The sequence below is a fragment of the Oncorhynchus clarkii genome, chromosome 17, assembly GCF_045791955.1.
Source record: "Oncorhynchus clarkii lewisi isolate Uvic-CL-2024 chromosome 17, UVic_Ocla_1.0, whole genome shotgun sequence".
Lineage (NCBI taxonomy): Eukaryota > Metazoa > Chordata > Actinopteri > Salmoniformes > Salmonidae > Oncorhynchus > Oncorhynchus clarkii.
This window is the reverse complement of record NC_092163.1, coordinates 66,591,819-66,605,173: the sequence shown is the minus strand read 5'-3', so window position 1 is coordinate 66,605,173 and position 13,355 is coordinate 66,591,819. Positions and strand designations below refer to the sequence as shown.

Genomic DNA, 13,355 nt, shown 5'->3' with positions numbered 1-13,355 from the left:
TGACCTGGTCAGGACAGTCATGACACTCTTATCTAGGTGGGTGAGGGCAGTGTGGAGTGCAATTGAGATTCCATCGTATATGGATCTGTTCAAATCAAATCAAATTGTATCGTCACATACGCACATTTAGCAGTTGTTATTGCGGGTGTAGTTAAATGCTTGTGTTCCTAGCTCAACAGTGCAGTAATATCTAAAAATTCACAACAACTAATCTAAAAGTAAAATAATGGAATTAAGAAATATATAAATATTAGGATGAGCAATGTCTGAGTGGCATTGACTAAAATACAGTACAATAGAATACAGTATATACATTTGAAATGAGTAAAGCAGTATCTAAACATTATTCAAATGACTAGTGTTCCATTATTAAAGTGACCAGTGATTCTCTAAGGTGCAGGGTTGAGTAACCGGGTGGTAGCTGGCTAGTGATGGCTATTTAACAGTCTGATGGCCTATAGATAGAAGCTCTTTTTCAGTCTCTTGGTCCCAACTATGATGCACCTGTGCTGACTTTGCCTTCTGGATGATAGTGGGGTGAACAGGCCAGGGCTTGGTGGTTGATGTCCTTGATGATCTTTTTGGCCTTCTTGTGACATCGGGTGCTGTAGGTGTTCTGGAGGGCAGGCAGTGTGCCCCCGGTGATGCATTGGGCAGACCGCACCACCCTTTGGAGAGCTCTGCGGTTGCGGGCGGTGCAGTTGCCGTACCAGGCAGTGATACAGCCCGACAGGATGTTCTTAATTGTGCATCTATAAATGTTTGTGTGAGTCTTAGGGGCCAAGCAAAATTTATTCTGCCTCCTCACAACACTGTCTGTGTGGGTGGACCATTTCAGATCGTCAGTGATGTGTTACGCAGAGGAACATTAAGCTTTCCACCTTCTCCACTGCAGTCCCATCAATGTGGATAGGGGTGTGCTCCCTCTGCTTTTTCCTGAAGTCCTCGATTAGCTCCTTCGTTTTGTTAATGTTAAGGGAGAGGTTATTTTCCTTGCACCTCTCTGCCAGGTCCCTCACCTACTTCCTGTACTCTGTCTTGTCATTGTTGCTAATCGGCCCTACTATTGTTGTGTTGTCTGCAAACTTGATGATTGAGTTGGAGGCATTTGTGGCAATGCAATCATGAGTGAAAAGGGATTACAGGAGGGGGCTGAGTATGCACCCTTGTGGGGCCCCTGTGTTGAGGATCAGTGAAGTGGAGGTGTTGTTTCCTACCTTCACCACCTGGGTGGCGGCCCATCAGGAGGTCCAGGACCCAGTTGCACAGGACTTAATTGCCCCTAGTGGTGAGGCCGACGTGTTGATGGAAGTTGGGCAAGTTGTGTCTTAATGACGGGGAATTAAAATCGCCAGCAAACAAGAAAGGCAGCCCCCGGATGTACGTTTCCTGCTTCTATATAACAATTAATTAATTGCCAACTTGTTATATTTCTTGTCTTGAGGTGGGATGTATACAGCAGTCACGATAGCAGCTGAAAGCTCCCTTGGGAGGTAGAAGGGTCGGCATTTGACCATCAGGCATTGTGAACAATGTTTCGAGACTTTCACTGTACTCAAGTCAGCACACAATTTGCTTTTGATGAAGAGGCATACCCCTCCCCCTCTCAATTTCCCTGAGTCTACTGTCCTGGCAGTTATGTGAATGGAGAATCCAATGATGGAATATTCATTCAAACTGTTAACCTGTTGCGACGACCAAACCCGGATCCGGGATTCTATTTATAGACCTAAGCTCATTACCATAACGCAACGTTAACTATTCATGAAAATCGCAAATGAAATGAAATAAATATGCTATCTCTCAAGCTTAGCCTTTTGTTAACAACACTGTCATCTCAGATTTTCAAAATATGCTTTTCAACCATAGGAAAACAATCATTTGTGTAACAGTAGCTAGCTAGCGTAGCATTTAGCGTTAGCATTAGCGTTAGCATTTAGCAGGCAACTATCACAAAAACAAGTAAAGCCTTCAAATAAAATAACTTACCTTTGAAGAACTTCTGATGTTTTCAATGAGGAGACTCTCAGTTAGATAGCAGATGCTCAGTTTTTCCAAAAATATTATTTGTGTATTAGAAATAGCTCTGTTTTGTACATCACATTTGGCTACCAAAAAAAAAAAAAAAAAAACGAAAATTCAGCCCTCAAAACGCGAACTTTTTTCCAAATTAACTCCATAATATCGACTGAAACATGGCAAACGTGGTTTAGAATCAATCCTCAAGGTGTTTTTCCACATATCTCTTCAATGATATATCCTTCCTGGAAGCCTGGTTTCTCCTTGCTCTCAAATGGAAAAATAATTGCACCTGGCTTTACGCTCCAATTTCGACGCAGGGACACCAGGCGGACACTTGGAAAATGTAGTCTCTTATGGTCAATCTTCCAATGATATTCCTACAAATACGTCACAATGCTGCTAACGTCTTGGGAGAACGACAGAAAGTGTAGGCTCATTCCTTGCGCAATCACAGCCATATAAGGAGACAATGGAAAACAGAGCTTCAGAAATCTGCTCATTTCCTGGTTGACGCATCATCTTGGTTTCGCCTGTAGAATGAGTTCTGGGGCACTTACAGACAATATATTTGCAGATTCTGAAACTTCAGAGTGTTTTCTTTCAAAAACTGTCAAGAATATGCATAGTCGAGCATCTTTTCGTGACAAAATATTGCGCTTAAAACGGGAACGTTTTTTATCCAAAAATGAAATAGCGCCCCTAGAGATCAAAGAGGTTAAGGCACAATTCTGATATTATGTCAGCGGTCCACGATAACAATTTATTTTCAGTCTTGGCTCTGTTGTCCTTGTTATCATCATTATTTCTTTGACACATCATGTCCCTGACATCTGCATATTCCCTCTTTTCATAGCAAAACCCCATTGGCTGCAAACAATGATCGACGGGGCCCTGTCCATTGAGGAGAACCTGTTCTGGGAGTGTAAGGCAAACGGAAAACCCAAGCCCTCCTACAGTTGGCTGAGGAATGGAGACAACCTAATTGCAGAGGTATGTATGGAGTCTTGCATGTTAAACCACATCAGCATCTCCACATAGTGTGCTGTGCTTCAGCATCTCTGAACAGCTGATGGGGTCCAAATTCAGTCTGAGTAATACATCAGCAGCAAAATGTTTTAGTGGCTTTTCCAACTTGATGGCCATGGGAAATACATAGCTTATTAGTGGTCTACTGCTATTGACAACATTACTTTCTTTGTTTTTGTTGAAGTAGCAGGTCAGCATTTTCTACCCCCTCACCCTATCCCAGTTCCAACCTGAGCATACATACCAGAACAGGGTGCTATAAAGTGTTATTTCTTCCCCTCTCTTGTCTCTTCATAGTGTACAAGTAATTGCATTTGCGCCTGTGGACATAATAGACTGCTCTAGCAATACATATGCAGATCTGCTTGCTTTCTCGTCCACAGGGCCGGGTACAAATCGAAAACGGGGCTCTCTCCATAGCAGCATTAAACCTGTCAGACGCCGGAATGTATCAGTGTGTGGCTGAAAACAAACATGGCATTATTTATTCCAGCGCTGAGCTAATGGTGTTAGGTAAGATAGCTTTCCTCTCTGCTTTTATGTGTGTCTAGATTGCTGTGTGTTTGATCATATTCTTAAAGATAAAACTAGCACCCTGCCGTTGCCCTTTTCAACATTCACTCGCAGCCTCATTTAATGCCACTTCGGCTCCAGAGAAGAAAATATGAATCTGATGGAGTGTCTCATTTTACTTTCAATCATTTCACCATATTGATTTTGATACTACAAACGCATTGCACAGTGGTATCAGAGGGCTTTCTCATGTAGATTACATATCGATTTATTCGGAGAGCTTTGCTGAGTTCTATCTGACTGACTGGATGAGAAATCCAATTCTGTCTTGATATTTAATGACACTGGGGGTCTCAGATGATGACTGACAAAATGTGATGATGACAGACAAAGCCCAACGTTTAGAGAAGCCCATAGTGTGTAGTGAGGACTGGTCTCTATGGGGGAGGGGGGAAATGGCTTCATCGCTGACATGGCTTCATCACTGAAGCTCTGAAGCAGTTCCTATGGAGATCCTGGTTTTGATGCCATTGGATAGGGGAAGGAGGGAGGGAACGACAGTCAATCTCAGCTCAGCACAGTTGATCTGTGAGTTGGTTCAAGTTGTCTTCTTCACTTCCCCCCCTGTGTCTCCTAAAGCATCACCTCCCAGTTTCTCCAAGAATCCACTGAAGCCCCTGCTGAAAGCTCGCTCAGGCAGTGAAGTGGTTCTGGAGTGCAAGCCCCAAGCCTCGCCCCGGGCAATTAGCCTGTGGAAGAAAAGCAATGAGATCGTGCAGAAAAACGAGAGGTAGTGTGAAACCCAGCATGAACAAAGGGCAGCTGTGTGTTATTAGAATATTTGCAGATGTGTGGATGAATAGGGGGAAAGGCCTATGAGAGGAAAACAAACCCCTGGAAAAATGTAGATATAGATAGTAAATGTTGTATGCGGAGTCTGTGCATATTGAATGCTTAGCATATGCAAATACCTACATTTCAGTCATTCAGGTTTCAGTCAGGCTTATTTTGTTTAAATTCAAAAATTCACATGCAGATAACCATCTCTTGGATGGCAAGCCTGGGTAGAAGGATTGGCATTAGGACACCAATTTCACAGGAAATTGCTAAATGCAAAGTCAATTTTCAGTTTTCTCTGTTGGAATACAAGGGAAAATGGAAATGATGTTGAAACGGAAGGCTATTATGCATCCTAGCACTTGGACTGTATTCAAAAATGGCTCTTCTATTCTCTACCCAAGCAACAGCTCAGAACCTCTGTTATTTATCCCCTAGGATTACTCTGCTTGCCAACGGGACACTGAAGATTGTCAACGCAACCAGAAGGGATGCGGGGAGCTACACATGCATCGCTAAAAATCAGTTTGGGACTGCAAGCGCCACCGGAAGACTCCTTATCACAGGTGTGATATCATAACGTGTTCTCACAATAAGCCCGATGCATCTCCCAAAAACTTTTCATTTTGGTTCATGATTTTAACGTAATTGCCATTTTTAACATCAACCGCTGTCATTACTGTCGGATATTTTTATCTACTGTCTTGTACTGATTATTGTACCAATAATTCTAGCCTAACATTTAATGAAAGTGATCGTTACAATTTGTCCGTACTACTTCAATTGGTCATTACTATTTTGTCTGTACATAGACAAGGTTGTAATTTTGCAATTAAAGCAATTGGAATTGATTTCACTAGAGAGAGTGGTGAAATAGACAAGTTATTATACAGCAATTAAGTGAAGGTCTTTATTTATGGGTGTGGTGACGTAGTGTGTTGGTGCAGTTATCAGGTACATGTATTGTAAGCGTCCGTCACTACCTCCATTGTTTTTCTCATTAGCTTTTTTAGGTCATACGCCAACAGCTGAACCCTGTAATCTAATGAAATTTAATTATCCTGACCTTTCTCTTACAATGCCCATACTCCACTGCAGCCACCATTGGGAATGTATTCTGCTTGCATAATCCTACTTCAAACATTTTCCCCCAATTTGACCATGCAAATATGAAGTGTTAACCAGAAATTGTGTTAACCTGGCTAGGACTGGGGTACCGCTAGCAACAGCCAGTGAAAGTGCAGGGTGGCAAATTCAGAACAACAAAAATCTTATAATTAAAATTCCTCAAGCATACAAGTATTTTACACCATTTAAAAGATATATTCTCGTTAATCCAGCCACAGTGTCTGATTTCAAAAAGGATTTACAGTGAAAGCACCACAAACGATTGTTAGGTCACCACCAAGCCACAGAAAAACAGCCATTTTTTCCAGCCAAAGAGAGAAGTCACAAAAAGCAGAAATAGAGATAAGAATTCATCACTAACCTTTGATGATCTTTATCAGATGACACTCATAGGACTTGATGTTACACAATACGTGTATGTTTTGTTTGATAAAGTTCATATTTATATAAAAAAATCTGATTTACATTGGCGCGTTACGCTCAGTAGTTCTAAAACATGCAGTGATATTGCAGAGAGCCACATCAATTTACAGAAATACTCATAATAAACATTGATAAAGATATTACTATTATACATGAAACTTTAGATAAACTTCTCCTTAATGCAACCGCTATGTCAGATTTAAAAAATAAAAAAACTTTACGGAGAAAGCAAACCATGCAATAATCTGAGTACAGCCTTTAGATAACAAAGCAGCCAAAAGATACTGGGTAGTCAACATTACTCAGAAATAGCATTTTAAATATTCACTTACCTTTGATGATCTTCATCAGAATGCACTCCCGGGAATCCCAGTTCCACCATAAATGTTTGATTTGTTCGATAATGTCCATCAGTTATGTCCAAATATCTTCTTTTGTTAGGGCGTTTGGTAAACAAATCCAAAAGCGTGTTCAGGTCGCGACGAACGTCGGACGAAAAGTTCAAAAAGTTCCGTTACAGCCCGTAGAAACATGCCAACCTAAGTATGGAATCAATCTTTAGGATGTTTTTAACACAACACTTCATTAATGTTCCAAACGGACAATTCCTTTGTCTGTACAAATGAAGTGGAACGTAGCTACTTTTCACATGAGCGCGCCAGACCGAGGCTGTGGCACTCTGTCAGACCACTCACTCAAAGAGCCCTTATGAGCCCCTCCTTTAGAGTAGAATTCTCAAAACAGGTTCTAAATACTGTTGACATCTAGTGGAAGCCTTGGGAAGTGAAACATAACTAATATCACCCTGTATCTTCAATGGGGGCTGATATGAAAAACTACAAACCTCAGATTTCCCACTTCCTGGTTGGATTTTTTCTCGGGTTTTTGCCTGCCATATGAGTTCTGTTATACTCACAGACATAATTCAAACAGTTTTAGAAACTGTTTGAATGACTAATAATAATATGCGTATATTAGTATCTGGGACATAGGAGGCAGTTCACTCTGGGCATGCTATTCATCCAAAAGTGAAAATGCTGCCCCCTATCCCAAAAAGGTTAAATGTTAGTTAGGCAACAATAGTTTGAAAGTTAAGTTCTAGAAGCTAGATACATGTAGCTATGGTGATCCTTGTCATAATAATAGTTTGATATAATTATAATCTTAAACACTAGAGTTGTTTGAATTTAGTGGATCCCACCCAGAGAGTATTAAGATGCATACTAAACTGTCGTTGCCTGGACAGAGCCCACCAGAATCACCCAGAGGCCTGCTAACATGGAGATCATTGTTGGCGAGAGTATCGTGCTGCCCTGCCAGATAGCCAGCGATCCAGCCTTGGATGTGTCTTTCTCCTGGGAATTCAACGGGCAGCTCATAGACTTCCACGGGGATGCCGACCATTTCGACAGAGTAGGAGGGGTAAGTCATCAGCAGCATTGGACCACCGCTGTGAGGCTATTCTACACTCTTAGAAAAAAGGGTTATTCAGCTATCCCCATAGGAGAACCCTTTTTGGTTCCAGGTAGAACAATTTTGGGATCCATGTAGAACCCTCTGTAGAAATGGTTCTACATGGAACCCAAAAGGCTTTTTCAAAGGGTTCTCCTACTAGGAAAGCCGAAGAACCCTTTTAGGTTCTAGATAGCAGCCTTGTTTATAAGAGTGTGGGATATTTTTTTCACACAGTGTGGCAGACTATACAAAACAATATGCCTTATTTGGAAACTGTATAATCTCTGTATAATAGGTTGTCTACATCTTAAAAACATCTAAAATCCCTATTGTCACACAGTAGGCTACTTTATTAAATGTGTATTCAAGAAGAGTACAAATGAAGGATGTGTTGGGATCAAATCTTAGCAGCAGTCTCATTGAAGTGTTGCTTCAATAGGCTGTATTTAATTTCCATTGTTTCAAGCTATAGTTTCTCTTTTTCAATGAATCTGCCATGCATATTTCCTCTCCCTGTCTATTGGACAGCTCATATCAATTGCAATGTTATCCATAAGACAATATAAAGGTGAAAAGCCATAGTATTTCATAGGAGATCATGCTAATCCATAAAATGTTTCTATGGTGGAATAAGCCTGATTAATTAAAAGTATTTTTACTTTTCATCCATCCACCTCAAGGGAGAACATTTTGTTATCATCTCTCTTTGCTGTAATTTAATTTGCATACCTATTTATGAATCTTGTGCCCCGAAAGAGTTTTATAATGAGTTGGCTGGCATTAACCAAGGGCAAGCCTTGGCACCTGTAAAATTCCTCATTCCTTGAATTAACGATAAGAGACTACTCTTTGTTGAAAATATGTGTTCAGTTTTGATATTCATTTGTTCTGCACTTGTCTCTGCCAAATAGTTTTAGGGAAATGTTTTCACTGTTTTATGGATTCATTCCTCACCCCAGGTTCATTGTATGGATATAGTTGGAAAAAAACTTAATGAATGGATAAAATTTGAGGTTGGTATTGGAGTTGAACCCCTCCAATGTTGTGGTCATGCTAAGTTCACTCCTGCGTGGAAATTACAAATGACATTGACATGTGGACACACACATAATGAGAAAGAGTTTTCACAGATTCCATATCCCAATGCCCAAGGAGATAACCAGCTCCTCTCAACAGCTTCTAATGAATGAATTAACATAATTAAACCAGATCTGCCTCATAGCTTCCTGCCTGCCAAAGCATGGGATTTAACCCCTCGTACTCCGGTCAGACATCTGCTGGCTGGTATGTCAGACGTAGACATGGCATAAGCATGTTAACCTCTTAGAGGAGAGGAGTGCCATGCCATCCCTTAGCTTCACATAAGTGCCACTCTGCTCCGCTTGGTCTTTGACTCTGAAACGTGAGGATCCTCAGGCCGTTCATTAGAGGGTCTTCACGGATCCACCTGTACCCGAATACCCGAGAACCGGGTCTAGGTCGGATCTGATACGGGTCTCAGGTATGTGTCTCCAGGTCCGTTTAGAATGGTTCTCTATATATAAACAAATATTTATGCATATCGGGTCCGGGTGGGAAAGCCCCAGGTCCATTTCGGAACAGGTCTAACGTTTTGGACCTATGAAGACCTCTAGCGTTCATACCCAATTGCAGCCAAGCCAAGTTGTGGTCACTGCCCAGTGAGTTGATGAAATCTGGCGTGACTTGAGTGTGTCTAACCTGGCTAGCCCTCAGGTGAATCATCTCTTCACAAGCACACTCCAAGTCCTGAAGGATGACATACTGTGTATGTGTAACAGATCACTTCACCAAGTGAACATTAGCCCTGGATTTTTGGAATGTGAGTTCCAACTCCCCAGAGTGATGGTAGCCTTGATATGTGCCTAATAATTAACTGCAGATACAGTGGTCCAGGTAGAACCTCTTTTTTTTTCTCTCACCCGTTTACACACAATACTCCATCATGACAAAGTGAAAACATGTTTTAGACATTTTTGCAAATGTATTGAAAATGAAATACAGAAATATCTCATTTCCAGAAGTATTCACACCCCTGAGTCAATACTTTGTAGAAGCACCTTTGACTGTGAATACAGCTTTGAGTCGTCTTGTGTATGTCTGTATCAGCTTTACACATCTGGATTTGGGGATTTTCTCACATTCTTCCTTGCAGATTTTCTCAAGCTCTGTTAAGTTAGATGTCTTCAAGTCTTTCCACAGATTTTCAGTGAGATTCAAGTGTGGGCTTTGTATGGGCCACTCAAGGACTTTCACATTCTCATTCTGAAGCCATGTAAGTCTTGCTTTGACTGTATTCTTGGGGTCATTGTCCTGTTGGGAACTTACATTTTTGCACTCTGAAGCAGGTTCTCTTCAAGCATTTGCCTGTATTTGACTCCTTTCATTGTTCCCTCTATCCCTACCAGTCTCCCAGTCCCTGTTGCTGAAAAGCATCCCCATAGCATGATGCTGCCACTGCCATGCTTCACGGTTGGGATGGTGTTAGACAGGTGATGAGCTGCATACAGGCCAAAGAGTAACATGTTTGGCTCATCAGACCACTGAATCATTTGCCTTATGCTCTCATAGTCTTTCATGTGCCTTTTTCTCAGGAGTGGTCTCTGTATGGCCACTCTCCAATAAAGCCCAGAGTGGTGAAGTGACTGTTGTCCTTCTGGCAGGTTCTCCTATTTCAGCCAAGGAACTCAGATTTTATGTCAGTGGTCCTTCTTGCCGGTTGCTCAGTTTGGTCGGACGGCCAGCTCTAGGCAGAGTCTGGGTAGTTCCATATTTTTTCCATTTCCCAATGATGGAAACCACTATGCTCTTGGAACCTTTCAACACTCTAGAAATGGTTTTATAACATTCCAGAGATATGTGCCTCATCGCAATTATATCTCAGAGATATACGGACAGTTCCTTGGACTTCATGGTACAGTTTCGGCTCTGACTTCAACTGTTAACTACAGGACCTTGTGTAGATAGTTGTGTTTCTTTCTAAATCATGCCCAAACAATTGAATTGGAACAAGTTTTTCATTTTTATTTCTTATTTCACCTTTATTTAATCAGGTAGGCTAGTTGAGAACAAGTTCTCATTTGCAACTGCGACCTGGCCAAGATAAAGCATAGCTATTTGACACATACAACAACACAGAGTTACACATGGAATAAACAAAACATACAGTCAATAATACAGTAGAAAAAAGAAAACAAAAGTCTATATACAGTGAGTGCAAATGAGGTAAGATAAGGGAGTTAAGGCAATAAATAGGCCATGGTGGCGAAGTAATTACAATAGAGCAATTAAACACTGGAATGGTAGATGTGCAGAAGATGAATGTGCAAGTAGAGATACTGGGGTGCAAAAGAGAAAGATAAATAAATAAACACAGTTTGGGGATGAGGTAGATAGATGGGCTGTTTACAGATGGGCTATGTACAGGTGTAGTGATCTGTGAGGTGCTCTGGCAGTTGGTGCTTAAAGCTAGTGAGGGAGATGTGAGTCTCCAGCTTCAGTGATTTTTGCAGTTCATTCCAGTCATTAGCAGCAGAGAACTGGAAGGAAAGGCGACCAAATGAGGAATTGGCTTTGGGGGTGACCAGTGAGATATAAATGCTGGAACGCGTGCTACGAGTGGGTGCTGCTATGGTGACCAGTGAGCTGAGATAAGGCAGGGCTTTACCTAGCAGAGACTTGTAGATGACCTGTAGCCAGTGGGTTTGGCGACGAGTATGAAGCGAGGGCCAACCAACGAGAGCATACAGGTTGCAGTGGTGGGTAGTGTATGGGGCTTTGGTGACAAAACGGATGGCACTGTGATAGACTGCATCCAATTTGTTGAGTAGGGTGTTGGAGGCTATTTTATAGATGACATCGCCGAAGTCGCGGAACGGTAGGATGGTCTGTTTTACGAGGGTATATTTGGCAGCATGAGTGAAGGATGCTTTGTTGCGATGTAGCAAGCCGATTCTAGATTTAATTTTGGATTGGAGATGCTTAATGTGAGTCTGGAAGGAGAGTTTACAGTCTAGCCAGACACCTAGGTATTTGTAGTCCACGTATTTGTAGTCCACGTATTCTAAGTCAGAGCCGTCCAGAGTAGTAATGCTGGACGGGCGGGCAGGTGCGGGCAGTGATCGATTGAGTAGCATGCATTTCGTTTTACTTGCATTTAAGAGCAGTTGGAGGCCACGGAAGGAGAGTTGAATGGCATTGAAGCTCATCTGGAGGTTAGTTAACACAGTGTCCAAAGAGGGGCCAGAAGTATACAGAATGGTGTTGTTTGCGTAGAGGTGGATCAGAGACTCACAGGCAGCAAGAGCGACATGATTGATGTATACAGAGAAGAGAGTCGGCCTGAGAATTGAACCCTGTGGCACCCCCATAGAGACTGCCAGAGATCCGGACAACAGGCCCTACGATTTGACACACTGAACTCTATCAGAGAAGTAGTTGGTAAACCAGGCGAGGCAATCATTTGAGAAACCAAGGCTGTTGAGTCTGCCAATAAGAATGTGGTGATTGATAGAGTCGAAAGCCTTGGCCAGGTCGATGAATAGGGCTGCACAGTAATGTCTCTTTTAAATGGCGGTTATGATGTCGCTTAGGACCTTGAGCGTGGCTGAGGTGCACCCATGACCAGCTCTGAAACCAGATTGCATAGCGGAGAAGGTACGGTGGGATTCGAAATGGTCGGTAATCTGTTAACTTGGCTTTCAAAGACCTTAGAAAGACATGGTAGGATAGCTATAGGTCTGTAGCAGTTTGGGTCTAGAGTGTCACCCCCTTTGAAGAGTAGGATGACCGCAGCAGCTTTCCAATCTTTGGGAATCTCAGACGATACAAAAGAGAGGTTGAACAGGCTAGTAATAGGGGTTGATGATTTTAGAAAGAGAGGGTCCAGATTGTCTAGCCCGGCTGATTTGTAGGGGTCCAGATTTTAAGCTCTTTTAGAACATCAGCTATCTGGATTTGGGTGAAGGAGAAATGGTGGGGGCTTTGGTGGGTTGCTGTGGAGGGTGCCGGGCAGTTGACCGGGGTAGAGGTAGCCAGGTGGAAAGCATGGCCAGCCGTAGAGAAATGCTTATTGAAATTCTCAATTATAGTGGGTTTATCGGTGGTAAGTGTTTCCTAGCCTCAGAGCAGTGGGCAGCTGGGAGGAGGTGCTAATGCAGAATGCCATAGGAAGCTTTTGTGCTGGTCAAGGGCAGACAGGTCTGGAGTAAACCAAGGACTATATCTATTCCTAGTTCTACATTTTTTGAACGAGGCATGCTTATTTAAGATGGTGAGAAAGGCACTTTTAAAGAATAACCAGGCATCCTCTACTGATGGGATGAGGTCAATGTCATTCCAGGATACCCCAGCCAGGTCGATTAGAAAGGCCTGCTCGTAGAAGTGTTTTAGGGAGGCAATGAGGCAGTGATCGCGTATCGTGTATTTGGAGGGGGAGTTAGTTGATATCTATGAGGGTGCCCGTGTTTACGGATTTGGGGTTGTAACTGGTAGGTTCATTGATAATTTGTGTGAGATTGAGGGCTTCAAGCTTAGATTGTAGGATGGCCGGGGCGTTAAGCATGTCCCAGTTTAGGTCACCTAGTAGCACAAGCTCAGAAGATAGATGGCAGGCAATCAGTTCACATATGGTGTCAAGGGCACAGCTGGGGGCAGAGGGTGGTCTATAGCAAGCGGCAACAGTAAGAGACTTGTTTCTGGAAAGGTGAATTTTTAGAAGTAGAAACTCAGATTGTTTGGGTACAGACTTAGCCTGCAGAGTTCTGTATTACTTTCTATCTTTGCAGTAGATTGCAACACCGCCCCCTTTGGGAGTTCTATCTTGGTGGAAAATGTTACAGTTAGGAATGGAGATTTCAGGGTTTTTGGTGGTTTTCCTAAGCCAGGATTCAGACATGGCTAAGACATCCGGGTTGGCAGAGTGTGCTAAAGCA

General features: G+C 42.4%; 1 protein-coding gene across 2 annotated transcripts in view; it reads left to right on the top strand.

Moving 5' to 3' along the window:
* Positions 1-13,355, top strand: part of LOC139371293 (contactin-3-like) — an 81,943-nt gene that overhangs the window by 52,789 nt on the left and 15,799 nt on the right. For both annotated transcript variants that reach the window (XR_011627218.1, XM_071111591.1), the window contains exons 9-13: positions 2,876-3,012; positions 3,432-3,561; positions 4,201-4,351; positions 4,837-4,964; positions 7,196-7,371. Coding sequence is in view for 1 of the 2 variants with exons in the window: in XM_071111591.1 (XP_070967692.1) it covers positions 2,876-3,012; positions 3,432-3,561; positions 4,201-4,351; positions 4,837-4,964; positions 7,196-7,371 (722 nt within the window). In the remaining variant the exon portion in view is untranslated. The remainder of the gene's footprint in view (positions 1-2,875; positions 3,013-3,431; positions 3,562-4,200; positions 4,352-4,836; positions 4,965-7,195; positions 7,372-13,355) is intronic.